General features: G+C 40.0%; 1 protein-coding gene across 1 annotated transcript; it reads left to right on the plus strand.

Moving 5' to 3' along the window:
• The first annotated feature begins 8,414 nt into the window (after nucleotides 1-8,414).
• Nucleotides 8,415-16,410, plus strand: lrrc32 (leucine rich repeat containing 32). The gene is made up of 3 exons (XM_085421269.1): nucleotides 8,415-8,546; nucleotides 10,145-10,238; nucleotides 13,940-16,410. Exons 1-3 carry the CDS (start codon nucleotides 8,503-8,505, stop codon nucleotides 15,770-15,772), a joined length of 1,971 nt encoding a protein of 656 aa, XP_085277395.1. The 5' UTR covers nucleotides 8,415-8,502; the 3' UTR covers nucleotides 15,773-16,410.
• The last annotated feature ends 4,504 nt before the right edge of the window (nucleotides 16,411-20,914 follow it).

A 20,914-nucleotide genomic window follows, 5' to 3' on the forward strand; every position in this document is an offset into this window, starting at 1 on the left:
ACTGTAACTCATTCCAGTGTGGTATGGCTGTGGATGTCTTTCCTGAGAATGGAAGCGGTTTGCTCGAGAAAGTTGGTGGCATGCTTTGTTTTTCTTACTTAAGTCTTAATTATTTGTCACCAGACACTCTGACATGTGCATAGAGCGCCTGCAAGAAGTGTCGCAACACCAGCCGGTTTAAAGGGCTCCGGCTTAAGTTTCTTCAGCCAACAGTCTGAGCAGAAAACACTAATAAATGTGGCTTGATTAAAAAAGCCTTTAAGTCCATGTTTGTTTGGTGCAGAGGTATCCTGCAGAATAGTTTGGGTAGGCTTCACATTTGCTCTTAAAGCCTAAATCCTTCAAGCCTCCTTTAGATGTTGAGATCCAGAGGAGTTACTCAAGTACGATACTTTTCATTTTATACTGATGAAGGGTCTGTATCTCCTCTGTCTTTTTGCAAAGACAGAAATTTATCAGCAAGGCTGTAAAGCTCATCAAACGCCTGAGACTAAAACGTGTAAGAGAAACCCAACTTTATTGACCTGCTGGGGCCAGTAAATAAAGTTCATTTATTGGAAATGGAGAAGAAATGTTTCCTGTCAGTGTAACTGTCGTTTAATCAGGGTAAAGGCGGCGCTTTGATGTAGAAAATAAGAGGCTCTGCAGAAACGTGGACCTGCAAGGAAGGCTGCCGGTACTGACGATGATTAATCACACTCAGTCACATAGAACCTGACTTGTAAAAATTTATATTCCCCAACTGGTTGGAGAGTGGTTGCCAGGTGCTGCACCACAGCTAATTGCTTTGGGTGCTATTAGATTGCATGGAAGACACCAACTTGCCTGTAACGCTCACTAAGTATTAGTGCAACTAGTGTTTGTCTTCAAAGTAAAAGTTGTGCTTTACTTTTGAAAAGTAAGGCACAACTTTTACTTTGAAGGTGAGCTTTCTCCGTTTTCAGTTTCCGTTGCGCTCGTCAGCTTCTGCACCACTTGGCGCGTACTTGTCGAGCATGTGTAGAGAGTTTGGTGTTTTCTGTGCAGGCTACCGTTGACCACAGCAACCTGTGAGGTTTTTGGTGCAGCGCCATGTGGCTTTCTGCCACCACCCACAGCCAATGAACAGCCAGTTGGAGATTACCTATTTTTCCCTATTGACCAGTGATTACCAGGGGTTACTGACTGGTTGTCGGCTTGTCTGCCCTTTGGAATGTGATAAATAATTTTAAAAGGCTGTTGAAAATGTACATACAATTGTGTGGACTGGATTTAACTTCATCTGTTAGATTTGTGCCTAATTGTGAATGTTTTCTTTGACTTTTGAAAACTAGTGAAGTAGTCTGGTTAGTTACCGGGGAAACCCCCGGGTAAAAACAGCCTAACTCAGGCCGACAACCAAGCCTGTGTTTTCAGGACAGATTTGACAACTGTGGTGAAAGAGGGTTTCCACAAGGAAGGAAGTGTTTGTTAGACCTCTTCAGATGTTTCCGTGTCTGCGCTGACACATAAAAGGGAAATTACTCACATGTTTTGTATATTTATCCCAAATTTGTGAAATCCTCTGACACAGCAGTAAAACTTAATGGGTCATTACCAACTTCAGGCTGAAGAAAACCAGGCTTTGGCCGCTTTGACCCAACTGTGGTTGTGACATCACAGCCAGCAAGCACCGCGATGTCTTCCATCTTTTCCTCTCTGTTTCCTTTTTTCGTTTTTGGGTTGTTTTTTAAAAACACTCTTGTTTGCAGCATGCATTCCAAACCAAAACGAAACATCCGTGTACAAACCGTCAGCTGCTGGTCGCTTTGCTCCTAATTGTGACTCGTTGCAGTGTTTAGTGCCGTTGTAGAAATCGTGATGTAAACTATAAATTATGAAAGATTTCCGATGTGACGGAGCTCGCGCGGTGGCGGCGTTTGGTGTTCTGATTGGACGCGGGTCTTAAAGTGCGTGCTCGGTGTTTATCGATGGTAAATAGTTGTGTGTTATTTGAGAATCGTTTGGTATGTTATGTTGTAAAATCTGCACTATGTCTGGCATAACAAAGACAACAAAATGCCCTGTGATTATTATTATTATTATTGTTATTTTCATTCGTCTCTGAATGACTTTGGCCTCTGTTTGTTTACCGTCTTTAAAACTGGAATGTTGTACATTTAGTGCCTTTTACATTTCATCAGCTAACTTGAACATCTGCTCAAAATAGAAATAAGATTCATTTATTTTCCTTTTATTGTATGTATTTTTTTATACACATAATATCGCCTCTGTATCCACTGTTCAAATTTTATATAAAACTTATTCCTGGCCAACTATCCATGTGTTTCTGTTTATTATTATTATTATTATTATTATATTATACTCACAAAACTGTCAGATTTCTCTTCCATTACTTTTTTCCCCATGAATATTATGTATGTTGGTTAGTTTTAAACTACTGTGTGTAAATATTGTGCAAAAGTCTTGTCTCATTTCTTCATGTTTTGCTTCCATGAAGCCAGACTTTAATATTTTTAAAGTGGTCTTGAGCAATAGTTCACATACCTTTGTGAATTTCTTTGGACATTGGCTTCTTTTTCACTCATTTTCAGTCCAGTCCTTGCACCTGACCATTTTCACAGGAATGTTTTTTGTTTTTAAGCCACTTAAAACTAATCCGAGTCAGTCAAACATAAAAGAAGGCGCCGAACCCAAAGGATGAACCTGTGTTGTCGACACGTAGCTTATCAGCCTGATTTGATCCCATTTCTTTAGCAGAATGTATAAAATATGCCAAAGATAAGAGTAAGAGAGCCATAACATTGTATTTTGGCACCAACAAGATGATTCTCAATAAGCTATTGAATAAAAACTTGGCATATCTTAGGATAAAGTAATGTCCCAAGTAATGCAACCTTAAAAATTTGAAGAAGTTGATCCATCTACTGTTCACTGACGCCTCATCAGTAATTCTCTCAGTGGCTGTCAAGACAGGCTGAGGTATGGCCCATGTTGGGCCCATTACACAAGAACTGGACTGAAAATCAATAACAGGCTTGATGGGGTCATGAATGTAAATGTGTTTTTTGGTTGAAATTGCAAAAGATTACAGAGGAGGTCAGAAGAGTGAGTGCCTACAGTAGAAGCCGGCATATATTGGCTATATACTGATACATTAGATTAAATGAGAATTTAAAAACTGAAGAAGAGAGGTGAGAAGCGTCTTTAACCACATTATGAGTGTTGATTTTGCAGTTTGTCCACCAGAGGGCGCTCTGCGACTGTACTGTTGGCAGCGTTTCATAGAGATCAGGCAACCAAAACCCAAAGAACAGCTTTGAATGCCCTTCAGGAAGCCTGGAGACTATTCCTGAAGACTACTTAAAGACATTACAATAAAGCTTGGCTCAAAGAGTTCAGGCTGTGCTGAAGAATAAAGGCTCATACAACTTCAGAGCTGTACAAACTCTGTTTTTGTCTTGTATACTGTTTGTCTATGTGTCACTAAATTACTGCACATTCCTAACATTACTAAAACATAAAGGAGGGGTATCTCAAGACTTTTGCACAGTACTATACAAAGTTTAATGCTTTTACAATGGACGGAGCCTCCAGGTCTGCTCTGTTGCTGGTGATGGACCTGATGGTCCACTTCCCAGGAGGTGGTCTGGTTCCAGAACCAGAACTTATTCCATGAAAAAGCAGGAAACATGAGGGTGCTGCTGAACAAAGAACAGCGAGTGTCTCAGTGTAAATCTGACAGATGTAGAAGCAGTTGATGGGACATAAAAGAAAAAAATAGAAATTAGAAAAACGAATTTCTACTTCTGGTGTGTGTGAGATACATCAGACTATTTTCTGCCTTTAAGTTGCCAATCTTTAGTTTTGTGTACCAAAAAGAAAAGGGGTCACATTTTTATAATTACCAAGATAATTTAAATTTAAACTTTTTGTTTTCTCTGAGCAAATAAACAGAGGTGGAAAAGTCTGATCTTCTACTTCAAGTCACAAATTCAAAAGTAAATGTTGATGTGAATATATGGCTATTACGTAGTACTTTATTATATTTCTAGAGACAAATGCGTTAAAATTTCACTGTTTAAGTCTAGTTTACACCGTGTTTTGTTTATTACAGCTTTGGCTGTGAGGTCGTTTTGTGCACATAGAGTCAAATTTTCACATAGGTGTGCTTTCTGTCCATGACCAGCAGGAGGCAGAGTGGTCCTTCCATTACCTTCAGGTACACCTTACCTGAGCCGTCCATAATCTTAGCTTTTCTTAAGCACCCTTCACCTGCAGGAATAACATCCCTCTGATCTCACTGTTTTTCCAGGAAACAAATATCTGAGAAATAAAGGGGGGAAAAAACCACCCCACACACCCGCGAGTAATGGCGACCTTTTTTTTTTCTGAAATGGAAACAAAAAGTCCGGGAATCCCGGTGAATTTAAATAAGGGGACAATCCCCCAGGGAGATCTGTGACACACACTCACATTGTGTATTTGTGTGTAAACATGACACCTGATAAAACATGGCAAAGAGTGAAAGGATAGTTAATCTGAAACTTAACCCGCACATGAACAGCAGACAGCAGACCAGGTAAGGCTCCTTCTTACGTGACACCTGTTTGCTAAAAACAGCGTAAAGCTGCACGAACACAGCGCGCCTGTGTTCGTGCAGCTTTACGCTGTTTTTAAAAACTCACGGTTAAGACGATAAAACTTGTGCATTAGTATAGACCAGCTGTTATCCGCGTGAAGCATCGAAAACAGCAGGCGCTCGGCAGCTTTTCAACACAGCTTTTCATATTTGCGTCCAACAAATTCAGAGATGGAGATCACAGTTTTCGCCAAATACGACGAGTTTTTCTTGTTCGACGCTTTAAAGCGGCTGCTGTCACCACAGGTGCCGGTACAGTAGGAGATGCTTTTATTAAACAGGCTTCAGATCCTTCTTTCTACTTTTGGTTCAGGGTGATGTCCTAAACCTGTTTGTGAGGGGCAGCCAATCAGAAGAAAGCTAGCTGAGGGGTCAGCTGCACTGTGAATCATGCAAAGCTACTGTGTTGGAGCCCCTTAGTGGAAAGGCTGGGTCTGAATATGAGTGCAATGAGTCCACTTTAAGTGATTTTGTTTTTGCCCATATCATTTCTGTAGGGCAAATGTATGTATAATATACATGCAGAACATTAACCTGATGCACCATTTCACCCTGTGGTTTTGTAAATATTTCTAAATAAGTGTTAGTAGTTATGAATAAATCAGAGTCCACCTGCCAGAGAGGCGATATGCTAAAAATCTAATTAAACAAGGAGTGTTTGTGTATTTTCACACTGTAGATTTACTCCAAAAAGCCACTTTTACGCTTTCACCCACTCTACATTTTACACGGAAATATATATTTATATACAGTAAACCTCTAAACCGCAGATCTAACTTAAGAACAAATTCCAATATTTACACAAACGATCCAAACTAATGGTCCGCTTGCACCTGCTGAGTATTTCTGGAGCTTTCAGCCACATAACTCACATAATGAGCCCACGTGAGCTGCTGGAGATCTAAACAGAGCGCTTGTTTTTTAAGTTTATAACGTGCCGGGTTTAGTGAGTGTTATATGATGCTGTTCTGTCAGGTGCATCCTGCAGCTCGCCATTACCTGTAAGGTATCCTTTGGTGTTGGTGCTTTTAAGAGATGCTTGAAGTCTACAGGAGGTTGTTGGAAAATGGGAAGGACCACGTTGTCCCAGATTAAGAGCCAGGGGATCCTGGTTTTCCTCCTGTTAGTACCGGCTTTGTTTGGCACTTTATTTTTTCCCTCACACTTTGCTCTCACTTCCTCTCACTGGTTAGGTTTCCATATAAAAACTACTTGGTTAAAGAGAGGGAAAGATCGTGATGTGAACCAAAAACACCCTTAAGAAGAATAATCTGCTGACTGGCTTGTGCCGTAACCCAGCGCGTGTGTGTGGTGCTAATATTTGGTGTGAGCCATTAAACAGGTGTTCAGTTTGAAAGGTTATTTCAGGTGCAAGCCTCGTTTGGAGGCATCCACGGGTCTTTAGTGGATTTAGGTTGTCTGTTGATCTAATCCTAGACCGGCTCCATGAAGTCCGGGTCACAGCTCTCTGTGTGAGGTGGGATTTGTTCTTTTTTTTGGATGAAGATTGCTCCAGGCTGGATGTTTGGGAACGCTGCGGTGCGTGTGTTAGCTGTCCAAACTTTTGGGAATGCTTTACAGGCTTAAAAGCTGCACACGCACCAGTCCACACAGCTGAAATGTGCGTCTGATGAAGCAGGAGAGGAAAGCCAGATCAGGAGGTGCTGAATCCAGAGAACGTGCTTCTCGACAAGGTCAGGGAAGAGAAAAGGTTACGAAACACATCCTGAACACATGCAAGCAACGTATTCATGATAGATGTGATTGTAGTGATAAGAAAAGCGTGAAAGTGTCGGACCACATAATGAGTGGACAGTGGCTTCTCTCTCAGAACAGAAAGTGAAGGCTCTCAGCTGCAGGTGTACCACAAGAAGTCATTTACAATTCAAAAAACTAAAGAAAATTCCGCCATGTTAATTCAGGTTAAAAACTGCACCTAAATATTTACATAAGGGGGGGAAAGCAAAAGCAAAACCAGAGAATTTAATGGTGACATCTTTATTCGACTCTTTTTGATGGCGAGCTCATCTTGTGCTGCGTCTTTAGCGGGAAAGAACCAAAACTGAGCTCAGACACCACAAAGTAAAGCTGATACTGAAGAATCAGACTCAGCAGGCAAATCATCAGGAACTCGGAAAAACTAAGTAAGTCACCTAAGGCTTGTTGATGGTTCGAGGTGTGGGTCACAATCTGGGTTTTACACATCAACACAGTTTTAAGTAACTCTCAGGGCACAAGGCGTGAGATCCCACGTGTAAGAGGAAAGGTCGAGACTAAAGACAAGCGATCCCCCCAAAAAGCTCAGAGAGCCGAGGAGAGAGTTCCCCTCGCTCTGCAGGTCGATAGTCTTGTTTCTTTGGTTCAGTTGGTCAGATTCAACAGATTTCTATTTGTGCACGATAACGTCAGTAAATTTAACAAAGCCTTTCAAAATGTAACCTTCATCCTGTAAAAGATTTTCAAAATTTCAGGCCCTCTGGGTAAATTTCTTTCCAGCTTAACGACACGAGAAACGCTCCGCAATCAGGTCAATTTCACACACCTCCAAAGTGCCACAATCTGACACTAAAATCTAGTTTTTATTCTGCGTTATTTTTGTTCTAAGTCTGTAATGATGCAGAAACAGAAACCAGCTACTCTGCATACGCGATCTGTTTTCTGATAATTCACTGGAGAAAACTTCAGAAGGTGGGTGAAGATTTAGAGAGTTATGCCACCACCTGGTTAGAATTAATTACAGCATATGAAGGATGTCCTCTTTACCTCCCCTTTAATAATAGAATTATCCTTTAGCTGCTTTCAGTTTCTAATATGATTATATTTATGTTTGTGGTTGTGAAACAGATAAACAGCATTAGCATCCTTAATACTTTATAACAGATTCAGATTTGTTTGACTAAATGTGGAGTTTAAACACTTAACTTACACAAAAGCCAACGGATTAAGAAACACCTGCTTATATAAACTCGGAGATAGAACGCTTACAAATCCCTTTATAAATTGCATTTTTTCCAATATTCGCGTCCTAAATCAGACTGTAGTTTAGAAACAGTCTGATTTTATTTGTTAAAAATAGCATTTCTGCTTCACATGCAGCGCAATCTATCGCTGAAAATCTCCACCGATGCAGTCAGAGCTCGAGAGCCCTTTATGGAGGCGAGAGTTTTACTCATGCTTTTTTCCAGCCTGTCTAGACACGCAGACATTCGTACAGTCATTTAAAACTGATTGTCTGTATGTATAAACTGGTCTTATTCATTATAATTAGAGCGATGTTTGTTTACAGTAGGGCAGACCAGAGAAAAGCCACATGACAAGTCTGACTTACTCCCACAGTCATAAAAAGGATGTGTGATTTCTCAGCGCACCCACACGTCTCTGCGAACGGTATCAATAAGAGCTGCTGACGTAGAAGCATCAAAAACAGCTCAACTTGTTTAAAAAAATAAAGAAAACATCCATAAAAGGCTGCTTTCCAGAGATTTCAAAGAACGGAAAAGTATTCGGCAGAGCTGAGGCTTAAATGCCTCAGATTCCAAATGGAGTCTGGTGCCTGTGAGAACGTTCAAACTATTCCTCGAGACATCCAATTTTAGGATTAATAGATGGCATTTTTTTTTTTTTTTTTTTTGTGAGGTTGGGGAGAGAGGTTAGGGTTGAGTCTCCTTGAAGTTACAGCTCAAAACTAGAATTCCCAACCCAACCCCCCCATATATGGCATTTCCCCGAGAACAGTGGGAGGGGGGAAAGAGGCCAAGCCATGCAGGATATTCTCACAGGATGTGAGGATGGCCGGACAGCAGCCGGCAGCCGTGGGGAGAGGAGCGTCGAGCTGAAAGGAGCGATCGACCTGTGTGGGTGTGTGAGGGTGTGAAATCGATATGGTCAGGAGGCTTGTGAAGATTAATCATCAGCTGAAAGCGAGGTAAAAGTTCATATTGTTGGGCTGTTGCTGCAGAGGTTTTTGGAAGGTTCTCGGGGTCTCGGTGACATTTGTGTACTTGCTTACAGTTGTAGAGGTGGACGGAGTACAAATACTCATTTTGTAGTAAAAGTCCTGCGTGTAAACTCTAAAACAGAAGAAAAAGTGCACAAGTTTTACCAGCTACTAACTCAGCTGTATTGCTTGCATGGGTAACACTTCTAAACAGCTCTTTCAAATACTTTTAAATCAGCGTTATGAGGACTTTAAAGGCTGGAAAAGGCTGATTTTCTCTCTTCACTGAGATGAAGTTGCCGTGTACCAACACGTGGACTTGAACTCTACGTGCTAAAATATTATTTTGTGTAATAGAATCTTTTAAAAAGTTGTGATTCTGCCAAAATAAAAGCCTCCTGGTTCACATTTATGCAGTAAACTCCACCACTGCAGCACTGTTACTACTACTACTATCTGCAAAATGTACAAAACTTCCTCTTTTATAGGCGCTCTGGCGTTTCTGAAACTAGGGGTCACAAGCTCTATAATAAGGTGGACTTTTTCCTCACCTTAGTTAATACATCCTACATTACATAATGTCTGATGGCCTCTTTAGTGCCTCAGATGTTTATATAAGTGAAACCATGTGAGGAATTTTGAGGGGAAACATTTCTTTGGTGGATCTGAAATCTGAAGATGTCCCCCTGCCAAACAATGCTCTGTATCTCTTTCATGGTATTAGTGGGATAGTTTAAACAAATGCAGTGAAATTTCCCCGTGGTGGGGCTGGAAGTAGAATGGGAATTAAAATGGGAGGAAGAATAAAAAAAAGGTTGAATGGGAACATTTAAAAGTCCGAAAGTGTGGATCTTTTTTGGCTGCAGATTAACGGCTGTGGTGTTTAACCAGACTGTAAACATTTCCTTTTTTCTATGAGATAAACCTTAAAGTCTATTCGACTTTCATCAAAGCCCTGCAGCTCTGCGATCCGCCTTAAAATCGGAGCAAAAGGCTGATTCATTCAACTTTTTAAAGGTTTCTCTAACGCTAAATGAAGGATGATTGCGTGCTCCAAGCATCACATGAGAGCACTGTGATGAATTAAATTAGAGCAAACTGCCTCCGTGTTTGTCACTCGTGACTTTAAACCATTCTTAGCCTCAAACTGCAAACCTTTTGTTTCCCCCGTAAGTTTCCATATGCATATCAGCTTATCAACCCATCCGGGGCACAGCGTGTCTGCCCTATAAGGTGACATAATGTATTGTTTTGTTTCTAAGTAACCTATCAGGAAACAGTGAAGCGCTATAAGCGTGACTCACTCGCCTCAAACAGTCGCTAATTTTTTAAAAACAATAACAGTACAAAGAGTTAATGGAAACCCTTTTTTTTGGCTTAGTCATTCTTTATGCTAGAAAGAAAAAAAAAAAAGCATTCAGATTAATTGCAACAAAAAGCCCCTGTTTTCATTGCATAAAAAAAAGCAACAAAACGCCTTCATAGGTCACACACTGTTACTCCTTCCCTTTTTAGTTACATATACAGCATCCTTCCCACATTCATGTGTTGCTCACTTGTGTGATCTGGACTGTCTGTGCCTGCAGCACCATGGACGTCCTCCAGCTGTTCTTCCTGCTGTTGGTCAGCTGCATGGCGGCATCCGCGTACCCTCCCCAGCAACCCCCTCCATGCCGAGTTGTAAGTAAACAGAGACGCGCACGTCTGGTCTTTTCTCTGTTTTTTTTTAACGGCATCTTTTCTCTGTTTTTTGTTCACTTACATTTTACATGGTATGTGCGCTTTCTCTGTTCATTCACATCAACTACAGGCAGTTTATTTTATAATTATTTGCAAGTTTAGACCTGAAGAGAGTTTGTTCACGAGTTGCCAGCTTTAATAACTGGGCATTAAAATGTTATTTGTCTTCAGTGGAAGTCATGCTGATAGAGGGTTGGGTTTTTTTTTAAAGCATAGAGGACATGTGTCACCCAGCTTTGCCATTGTGTACAGTGCTGTGATTTCATTTTCATGGTATTTCTGGTGATTGATCTTGCAGAAATATTGCTGTAATCAAATGAAATGAAATGAAAAAGAAAAATGCATCACTTCCAGTAAGCTACAGTACTCGCTTTTCTTAGGAAAGAGCCGGAAATACATAAATAAAGCCTTTATGGGTTAAAGGTTGGATCACGTAGCAATTGGTCAGAGTCATTAGTGTCAGGCTCAGATGTGTTAGCTAAAAATAGCCAGATAGTGAAAGCGAAAGGTGCGTCACCTACATTTGATGTGGTCATCAGTGGTTCTATAAATACCCAGATATCACCGAACTTCTCTGCTGAAATCGGAACGGTTTTCAGAGCATCACACTTTCTGAATGAAGTAAAAAAAAAAAAATCCTAAAGCAGCACAAAGACACTACTGATGACATATAAGGATATGCCACAAATCACACTTTGTACACTTGAGTCTAAGACATTACAAAAAGGCTCTGTAGTTCCCTGAAGTAGCTGGTTAGTGTCGCTCTTACAAAATGTTACTGAGACAGCAGCAAATATTGCATTTGTTAAAGACTATTTTGGGCTGTGGAGTAATACCTATTTGCTTCACTGGTTGGTATACTTTTGGAATTAGAATAAACTAGTCCTCCATGGTATTAATCATTTGTTCCCTCTAAAGTGGGGATGTCTCATGGGCCATACACTTATGTGGGCTTAACTTAAGTGGGCTGGACAAGCGACGCCCCCCACTTCTGTCAGTGTAAAGAAGTTTAATTACACAGTTGATTCCTTAGATTTCTCGATATAAGTAAAAGAAGCGCAAATCAAAAGTATGTCCTAATTTTTTACCACATGATAAAGAAATGTTGCTGCAGTAATTGAAATCCATCAGCATGACTTATAAACTATAAAAAACATGTAAAACTACAGAAAAAGTATATATATGTGTACAATCCATTGAAAAAAAAAGATATGTGAAGAAACTATAACTTTTCTATCATTTTTTAAAATATATGACCTAATTACTTTGGTCTAATGTGAATGGCAGTTATCAATAAAGATCCAAGTCCACAATTTATGCCCTCCTTCATGTTTTTAAAAGCCATCCAATGTGGCTGGATTAGAGTCTTTGCCAGGCTGATTCTGGCCCCCTGGCCTTATGTTTGACACCTCTGCTCTAAGAATTGCTGAAACTACATATAGGTGTGTTTCCACTGTAAAATGAAGAGCTGCTTTTGAGTGTGAGACCACTTTCAAGGTTTTGGTACCAAACCTACTTGGTTAGGTTTAGAAAAGGTGATGCTTTTGATTAAAATCCAGAGTTCAGTCTTAAGAACTCATCATTCGCTTCATTATAAGCTCTTACAAAATCAAAACATTGTAATAAAGGTTTGTGAACAAATGTAGTTTTTATTCTGGAGGACTATCACAAACGGAGGTTCTCATTCTGGACGGTCACATGATGCTGTTTAGAGTCTCCACGATGATGAAGGTGTTTTTTAACCATCGATACTGTTACACAGTAACTGCAGCAATAATGTCCCGAGAAGTATATAAAACGCTCTGTTTAAGAGATCAACAAAGTAGGTTAGAGGGATAGCGATGGCATAAATCTCATGTTTACCAGCCAGGAAACCACAGTTTACAACCTGCTAGGGTTTTTTTCTCAATACAGACTGTTTACTTTTTTAAAGAGGGGCATTTCAGATCTGTATTAGACTGGACCATGAAGAGTAGGCTGGAAAATGGCGAGAGGGGGAGGGTGAAGCATAGCAAATGGTCTGGAGCAGATTTAAACCAAGTCTGCTGCAGTAAGGCCCTCAGAGAGTCACCTGCTTAACCACACTGCATCCTCCAGTCGGTTCGTTGGGTTTAGGCTCTGAAAACTGCTTGGTTTAGAAAAACATTGTGGTTAGGGTTACAATAAACCCATCACCAACAATAAAGCCTCGGCATGAAAAATGACGAGTGCTGTGTACAGCCAAGAAAGCACACTACAAAACTGCGGCACACCAGCGGCTTTGATAAACAAACTCTGTATTTTGTACACTGGGAATGAAATTATGAACGTGGTCACAGTTTCTGGACAACAGTGGAGATCTGTGGTGTGGAAGCGTAAGATACAGTCTTGTTCGTAAATCAGCTGTTAATCAACCGTAAGGAAAAACAAGAGCGGGGGGGAAAAATCCCCGTGTTTGGATGTCCATAGATGCTTTTGCGATTAAAAAACATTGTGTAGTTTTCTCAGTCTGACTTTGTGAAACCAGATAGGTATCTTCCAGCAATAAAGTCTTTCTTGAAAGCATATTTTGGCCTTGTTACAGCAAGTATTTATAAGAGAACTGAAAGTGGTGAGGTGACCGATAATGAGGGGATAGAGAGATGGGAAATGGAATGAAACTTGAGGTCAAGGGCACCCCCCCCCTCTTTGGCTTAATGGTTGTGCGACTTTTGTGTCCAGTTTGGTGACATTGTTGCACTAAACACTCTCACTCTCATTTACTGTCATCTCTGAACTGTGAGCCATTAAATAAACCACTAGCAGACCGTAAAACAAAGATCACCTAATTGGGGATGTTGCACTTTATGGTGTTCTAGCCTCAGCTAGTTGAGCACGACTTTAGCAGTTTCTCCACTTTGTTCCCATTATTTACACAAGTATTAGTCATGTTTTTACAGTTACTCTGACTAAATGTGCCGTAAACCGCCTCACGTGTGACTCAGATAATGTGGAGTTAAAGTCTGACTTAGTCTGACATAAGCAGTTGCGTGCCACACGAGCAGTATTGCTAATGAGACGCAAAGTCACGTAGGAAACATACGTCTTTTTTCAATGATAAAACTTTTCTCCAAGTGTGACTGATTTGTTCCTGAGCAGATACGAGATGTTCTGCCATCCAGTTCTTATTTGTTTACAGACAGCTTGCAATCAACAAGGAATGCCCCTTTCACGATACCACAAATACGCCAAGAAGCTAAATGTACTCTGCCTTAGAGAGTAAGCAGAGAGGGAGACAGTTTTATGAGCTGTTTTTGGACATGGGGGTTTGTGGCCATATGGTTTCAATTATAAACTGCACTTAATACCTCAAACGTCTAACAGGGATGAAAGAAGAAGTAAAGGTGTGAGGTGTGTTTTCTTCTTGGTTTAGGAACTTTTTGATTTCTTTTTCTTTTGGTTGGCTTTTTTTAATCAATTCAAAGAGAAATAATCATAGTTTAAACAATTAAAATAAAAATACAACACTGGGTTGTCTTGCTGCCAAGAACATGCCTTGGGCCTTGATACACCGACTCATAAATCGACCCTCCACATCCACATGGGGTCTGTGTTGTGTCATGATCAGTCAACCTGGCTGTATGCCGAGATAATCAGACTCGTGTGTTTGTCTTTGTTCGTAGGTCCAGATGGATGTGTTTTGCAGCGATCTGAGCCTTAGAAGTGCGCCACTCAACCTTCCCGATGTCGTCCAAATGCTGGACCTTTCACGAAACCAGGTGCAGAATCTCACCCAGGAAACTTTAGCATACCACACCAACCTCCGGCATCTGAATCTCCACTCCAATAAGATCCACTTCATCCAGCCCAGGCTCTTTGAAGACATGAATGATCTGAAAATCCTGGATCTGTCCAAGAATCATTTGAATGTTTTTGCCCACTCCAAAACAAACATCGGACCTCTTAAAGCTGTGGAGTCACTGGATCTGTCAAACAACGGCCTGTACACGGGGATGTCAGACTATTTCTTGGCTGACTCTCCCAGGCTGGTGAACCTTTCTCTGAACAGCAATAGCATCACTGAAGTAGCAAAAGATACCTTCAGTGGATCCTTGTCCTTGAGGAAAATCAGCCTCCACAATAATATCATCTTAAAAATTGAAGATGGAGCTTTTGACATTTTATCTCATTTGACCGAACTTGATTTGTCCAAGAATTCAATAAGGTGCATCGACGACTTCAATCTCGACAAATTAAAAGTGTTTAATCTCAGCCAAAACAGCCTGGAGTCATTCCAAAGCGCGCAATCAGACACTCCATATGAACTTGTCACTTTTGACCTGAGTCAAAACAAAATGCTCTTCTTTCCCCGTCTCCCGAAAAACAACTGCCTTAAATATCTGGACCTTTCGAAAAATCAAATCCAAAACATTAAATTCATGGGAAACATAACGTTTAATTGCCTCAGATACCTGGACATGAGTTACAATCAACTCAAAAAAATGCCTGAAGAGTATTTTTCCATGATGGGATCACTGGAGGTCCTAAATGTGAGTAATAACTGCATTACCTCATTTTCTATTACTGATGTAGGCCTTCTACAGAGAGTTAAGGTCATCAATCTGAGCTATAATCCACTGCAGAGTCTGACATTTGGAGAAAACACTGTGCAGTCGCTGGAAGAACTCTTCTTACAAGGAAACGACCTCACAACCCTGGACTATCAAATATTTCAGAGACTCGCCAACATCAAATACCTGCATCTCCAGCAGAACAACCTGCAAGTCTGTGACTCTGAGCCAACAGACCAAAACCACAAGGATCCTCAAAGTTGTGTGTCCTTTTTATCTGTTCCAAAATTGGAGGCTTTGTACCTCTCTGAAAACAACCTGAGGAGTCTGCCCGCGAACATGTTTGCCAACACCCCATTGAAGGTCTTAGATTTGTCCCTGAATCCAGGCTTGGACATGCACAAAGACTCTCTTTCTGGTCTAGAGCACTCCCTGGTTCACCTTTCCATGAGGAAAAACAACATTTCCATTCTAAAAGCAGACTTGTCCTTACTGAGGAGCCTCAAATACGTCGATCTGTCCACCAACCAGTTGACCACTCTACCGACGTGGAGCAAAGAGTCCTCCATTGAGTCCCTAAATTTGCAGAACAACCACCTGGTGACACTGGAGTACAGCACCATCCTTGCTTTGAAGCACTCTCTAAAGACTCTTTACATGGGCTCCAATCCTCTGAGCTGCTGCAGCAACCTCAGATTCATCATCATGGTGCAGCAGTCCGCCGTGGTCATTCCTGACATTGAAACGGTGACCTGCGTTCACGAGGACTACTCTGAGCCGGTCAGCATCAAGAAGGTGACCCAGACAATGTGCCATGGACCACCCGTCCAGAACTATGTTATTACAGTTATAGTGATATTGTTACTTGGGATGATCGTGTTCGTGCTCTTGGTTAAATGTTGCCACTCAAGGAGGCGGAAACATAACAGAGGTTTTAGGGCATAATGAATGAAGGTTGGCCACAGAAAGCCATGAAGGAATTTAAGAAACAGCTGAAGGTTTCAGTCAGACACAGCTGAAAATGTGAATGTAACTTCTGTGGGGCAAACCAAAGTCTCCTGAAGGAACAATGTGAGGCTTTGAGTTGTTTGTACCACTACGAAAAGCTACCATTGATCACTGAGACATCTATCAACAAGCAAGCATTCCTCAGTATCTTCCCAATTGAAGAAAAAAAGAGATTTTAAGGACCTTATGGTGTGCTGAGACACCAAACAAGGCAGTGTGACAATGCAAAGTCAAATGAAAACTACAAAACTGAGCATTTCAAGAGTGATGGCAACTCATAAAAAAGCCTTTTCAGTGACTTGATAACAAGTAAAGACTGCACAGAGCAGATACACTTGGTGCATTGGACGTTAAGCAGCTGTGTGTGCTTGCAGGACACACAGTGGAAACTTGTTTTGCTTTCTGTCTAAACACAACTTTATGGCTAACCCAGTTGTAGAGCCATGACCGCACATTATCTTACTGAATGTAAAATGAAGAATTAACACTAAAAACACTTCCACAAAAGCGTGGCATCAACAAGCGTGCCTGAAATGCAGCAATAAAAGTTATTATAAGTGTTTGGCCAGAAATGGGGCTGCATTTTTGCGCTTCCAGCATTTTTTTGTAATGTTTTTTTTTTTAAGGTTAGATTTCTAAAAAGGGAACTTAAAGAAAAGATTTAGCCATTCTAATCTAAGCAAATATCCCCACTTGCTAGCAACTTCTAAGTGTTGCTAGCAAGCTGTCGGCGAAATTACTCATTATCCCACCGAACACGGCAGCTCAGTGTAGCGAAACTTAAGTTTGTTCATGAATTAATGTTAACCTTTTACTTTTGGAGACTACGTTTGCTCTTAAAAATTAAAATTAAAATGTGGCACTCACCTTCACTAACAAAACGTACTTCCGATGACCAGAGCTAATTTCTGTTATAATTTTTGCCTGAAGAGAAGTCCACTGGGTTTTAGTGTAGCGAACCAAGGCAATGCTACAAAAAAAGCATCATCCCTATGGATGGATTATCCCAGAGGAATAAAATAAACACCTTACATATTTTTTTAATCTCATTTTTTTGTGCGTACGCTGGCTTGTTTCCGGCTCATTCCACGCCTTAACTTCATACTGAAGTTGACCTTCTCATTTAAATCACAACAAGAAAGCAAAGTTGTGTATTTTCCCAAAGCGTCACTCACACTCATTTAAGGGTAGAATGAAGGTTTGTTGCAGATGGATCAGTGACTGAGACGGTGAAAGATGAAACGGGGCGAGGGAGCATCGAATCTCAGACAGATGTCTTCACTCAGACATGTTGGAATTTTCCTTTAAGCTAAAAATAAAGACGAGAACACTACTAAAGGTCATGAAACAAGAGGCTCTTTATTCGTGAAGTAGGATTAGATGAAGGTTGTTTTTTTGTTGTTGTGTTTTTTAAGAAATCCAAGCCGTCACTTTAACCTTTATTTATAGTTTGCACTTTAAACTTCCTCTTGTATGTGTGACTGTATCTGATTTTATAACACTATAAGACCTTAATAATGCTACATAGAGCAGAACATATGATGACATAAGTTATTTTTCTTCTGTTTGTTTTTATATATATATTAAAAAAAACTATAAAAACAAAGCTGGAAATATTCCATAGTATGTTTTCCATACTGATACCAGGCCCATGGTGCTCCACCTGTTAATTTGACTGATATGAATAATGTGTTGGCATAACATGTGTTTGTGTTGTTTTTACCACATTAATATTATATAAAATGGTAAATCTAGCGCTGTGCTGTTGTTGGCTACACTGGGATTCACAGTTTCATGTGATTTTTACTGTGTTTAATCCTAAAAAGCAAATTATTATTGATGTTATTAGCAAAAACCAAAGTTAAATATTTTTTCTTATCATGCCATGTATTTTTGTGAAGTGTAAGTTTTTATTTTTTTTAGTAAATGAAGGACAATTTCTTAATGTGTGTGTGTTATTTGTTATTTTAACATCAACTCAAATATTGTTATTAAAGATTACACTCTCTGTGTAGTTATGATTTGTTTTTTTAATATACAGCACCAAATGACAACAACAATCACCTCAAGGCGCTTTATATTGTAACGTATAACACTCTCAGAAATGTATCCTAAAGATCCAACAAATATAGCCAAGAGTGTTTCCAGGGCTTTTTAAATAGAGGTTGAACAAGTATTTTGGATACACAGACCTCTACTTAAAGTCTGCCCCTTAAGTGGATTGTTAGCTTTCTTTTTGGTGTATTTTTTGGGTACATGTTGCTCTACAGCTGCAACTGTGCCATTTTTTTATTAACAGTCCAAACTTACATGTGTGCTGGTGCTGGATTCAAATTTGTGAAGACCTGAAACTGACATTTGGGTCGTTTGAGTTATACAATACAATACAACTTTATTTATATGGCACATTTAAAGACCATAGATACACCAAAGTGCTTCTCAATAATACAATAGTATGAAATTAAATTAAAATTACATAAGGATGTGATAGCAAAGTGCAAAGTACACTGCCAGATGAAACAGAGCACTAATTAATCGGCAATGCTAAGTTAAGTAAGTTATTAATCGTAATTTAAAGGATTGAATAAATTCAGACGCTGGAATATCAGGTGGAAGATTATTCCGGTAATACAACAATATAAGTTACATATGGGTGCGATTACAAAGTACAAAGAAGACTACCTGATAAAAACACGAACTAGCCGGGAATGCTAGATTAAATAATTTAGTTTTCAATCGCAGTTTAAAAGATTGAATAGATTCAGATGCGTGACTGTCAGTTGGAAGATTTTTCCAGAGGTTGACTGCAGCACTAGCAAAGGCACGGTCACCTCTGGTCCCTAGACCCTAGGTTGCACCAAGAGCAGTTGGCCCGATGATCTTAGGGCTCTCCTAGGGGTATACAGGCTGTGGAGTTCAGTTAAGTAGCTAGGTGCAATATTGTTTACGATTTAAAAAGTAAGCAATAACATTTTAAAATCAATACGATATTGAATGGGGAGCCAATGTAGGTCAGCAAGAGCCGGAGTGATCGATACCCTTTAGTTCCAGTTAAGAGGTGTGTCGCAGCATTTTGAACAAGTTGCAATCTATGAAGAAGGGCAGATTGGAGGCCCAGGTTAAGGGAGTTGCAGTAATCTAATCTAAAATTAACAAAGGCATGGATATCCTTACACGACATGTAAGGCTTAGCCTTAGAAATTTGACGTAGTAGATAAAAGCTAGATTGTACTACGGAGGACACTTGTTTATCAAGTTTAAAAGAACTATCCAGAAAAACACCTCAGTTGCTTACTGTATCAGAGAGGGAATAAGCAAGGGGCCCGTAAGTATCGACTAGTTGTCCCTGAGGTGCGTGGCTATCAAAGACAATGAGTTTGAGACATATGTGCAAAGCTGGCAATCCGTTTCTCTGTAGCAAACAGTGCTTCACTGGAATTGCACCTTGGCCTTTGTTATTTCTTTAATTTAGGATTTTTAAAAACGCTGTATTTTAAAATGACAGTAATTCTAGAGACAGGACTCACACTTGTTTGCAGAGTTAATACTTGACAGTTAAAAAATGTCTTTCCTTGCGCGGTTTTACTTTATGAGTGGGGTAAAAGCTCAACATATTTGTCTTCACCATTTTACTGCTTTAAAACCTGATGTTGTGGGTGAGGGGAGGACCTTACTATGAAACCGCACGCTCACTGCTAACAATGTGATGTCACAAGTCGTTCGCCAGTAGGCACACTCAAGATAAACCTCCCTTGTGACCATTAAAATGACCAAAACAAAGTTCCTATTTCATGAGTGATTGAGTTAATCAACTCCGCCATACTGGATGTGATACAACCACTGGTTCCTATGGAAAAATGTGTATTCCCCAGCTGGTTAGCAGTGGTTCCTGAAGGTTTCAACCTGCTGGGGAATACTCATTTTTCCCTCAAGACAGGTGGCTGCCCACTGCTTCGGGGAGTCTTTGGGCCTTTGTGGTTTGTTTTGTTCTCTTGATCCTACAGTTTCGCCATGATTGTCACACGTCCAAAACAGCAGACAAGTTAACTTCACATGGGTAGCAGTCACGTGGTTAGTGGTCATGTTTCTGCAAAACCTTCGTAAGGCTCTTGGAGATCAGAAGTCCCCCTCTGGCAGCCGTTAAAAAATACATATATATATCTAGCTTTAAGGCACTTTCCAGAGGCTCCATCAATCTTTTATACTGTCTGTGTTGACACCATGTAAACTTGTGACATGAGCTAAAAGAGCTCTGATTAGCAGAAACCATGAGCTTAGCGAGCTAATTCTGACTTTGTGGATATGAAACAGGATGATTACCCACCACAGAGACTAAGTAGTATATACTGCTCTCTATATATGATGAATTAATGTTTAATGTTAATGTTCCCAAAGGCAGCTACCTTGAGCCAGAACATGAAACGAACAACTTATCAGGTTTTATATTTGATACATTGGTTAAATAAGTGTGAATTGTTGTCGATAACATGACAGATGTTGCTGCATGTATTTTGGTTTCAATTTGGAGTGGTGCATTCGGGTAGCTTATGTGGAGTGGGAAATTTCTAACCTTATCAAAGCAAAGGGGTGAATTCCAGTATGTGTTGTAATTAGCAGTGATATTTCTCTGTAGCATAAAAGGAACACGATTATTAATGATTAGATCATTAAATCTTCCTCTTTGCTGTCACCATGTGTATAAATAAATCTGTCCTTCATGTTGAAGCATTGTAATATGGTTTTTTACCAGAGACTGTTGACCTTAAATACATCTGGTGAAAGAGTCTTGGGATTTTTATGACCTGGTTAAAATGTTTTTGATTTGTCTCTAAATGTTAGATGAGATAATCGATTTTGCCTGTGGAGAATGTAGATAGTTTGTTAGCTTAGTTTAGCACAACGACTGGAAGCAGCTTGTCTCTGGTAACAAAAATAGGAACTTGAATGCTTGTTAATGCTTCTCTCAGAACACTTTATTAGCTACCTTGTGCAGTTTAATATATTCCAATACCTATAAAGTCTATTTAATACCATGCTTCTATATCAAAAATACGATAATATGGAAAAGCACTTCAATTT

This window comes from Rhamphochromis longiceps, linkage group LG10, assembly GCF_057381845.1.
Source record: "Rhamphochromis longiceps isolate RC_006_pf linkage group LG10, R_longiceps_female_GT1.1, whole genome shotgun sequence".
Lineage (NCBI taxonomy): Eukaryota > Metazoa > Chordata > Actinopteri > Cichliformes > Cichlidae > Rhamphochromis > Rhamphochromis longiceps.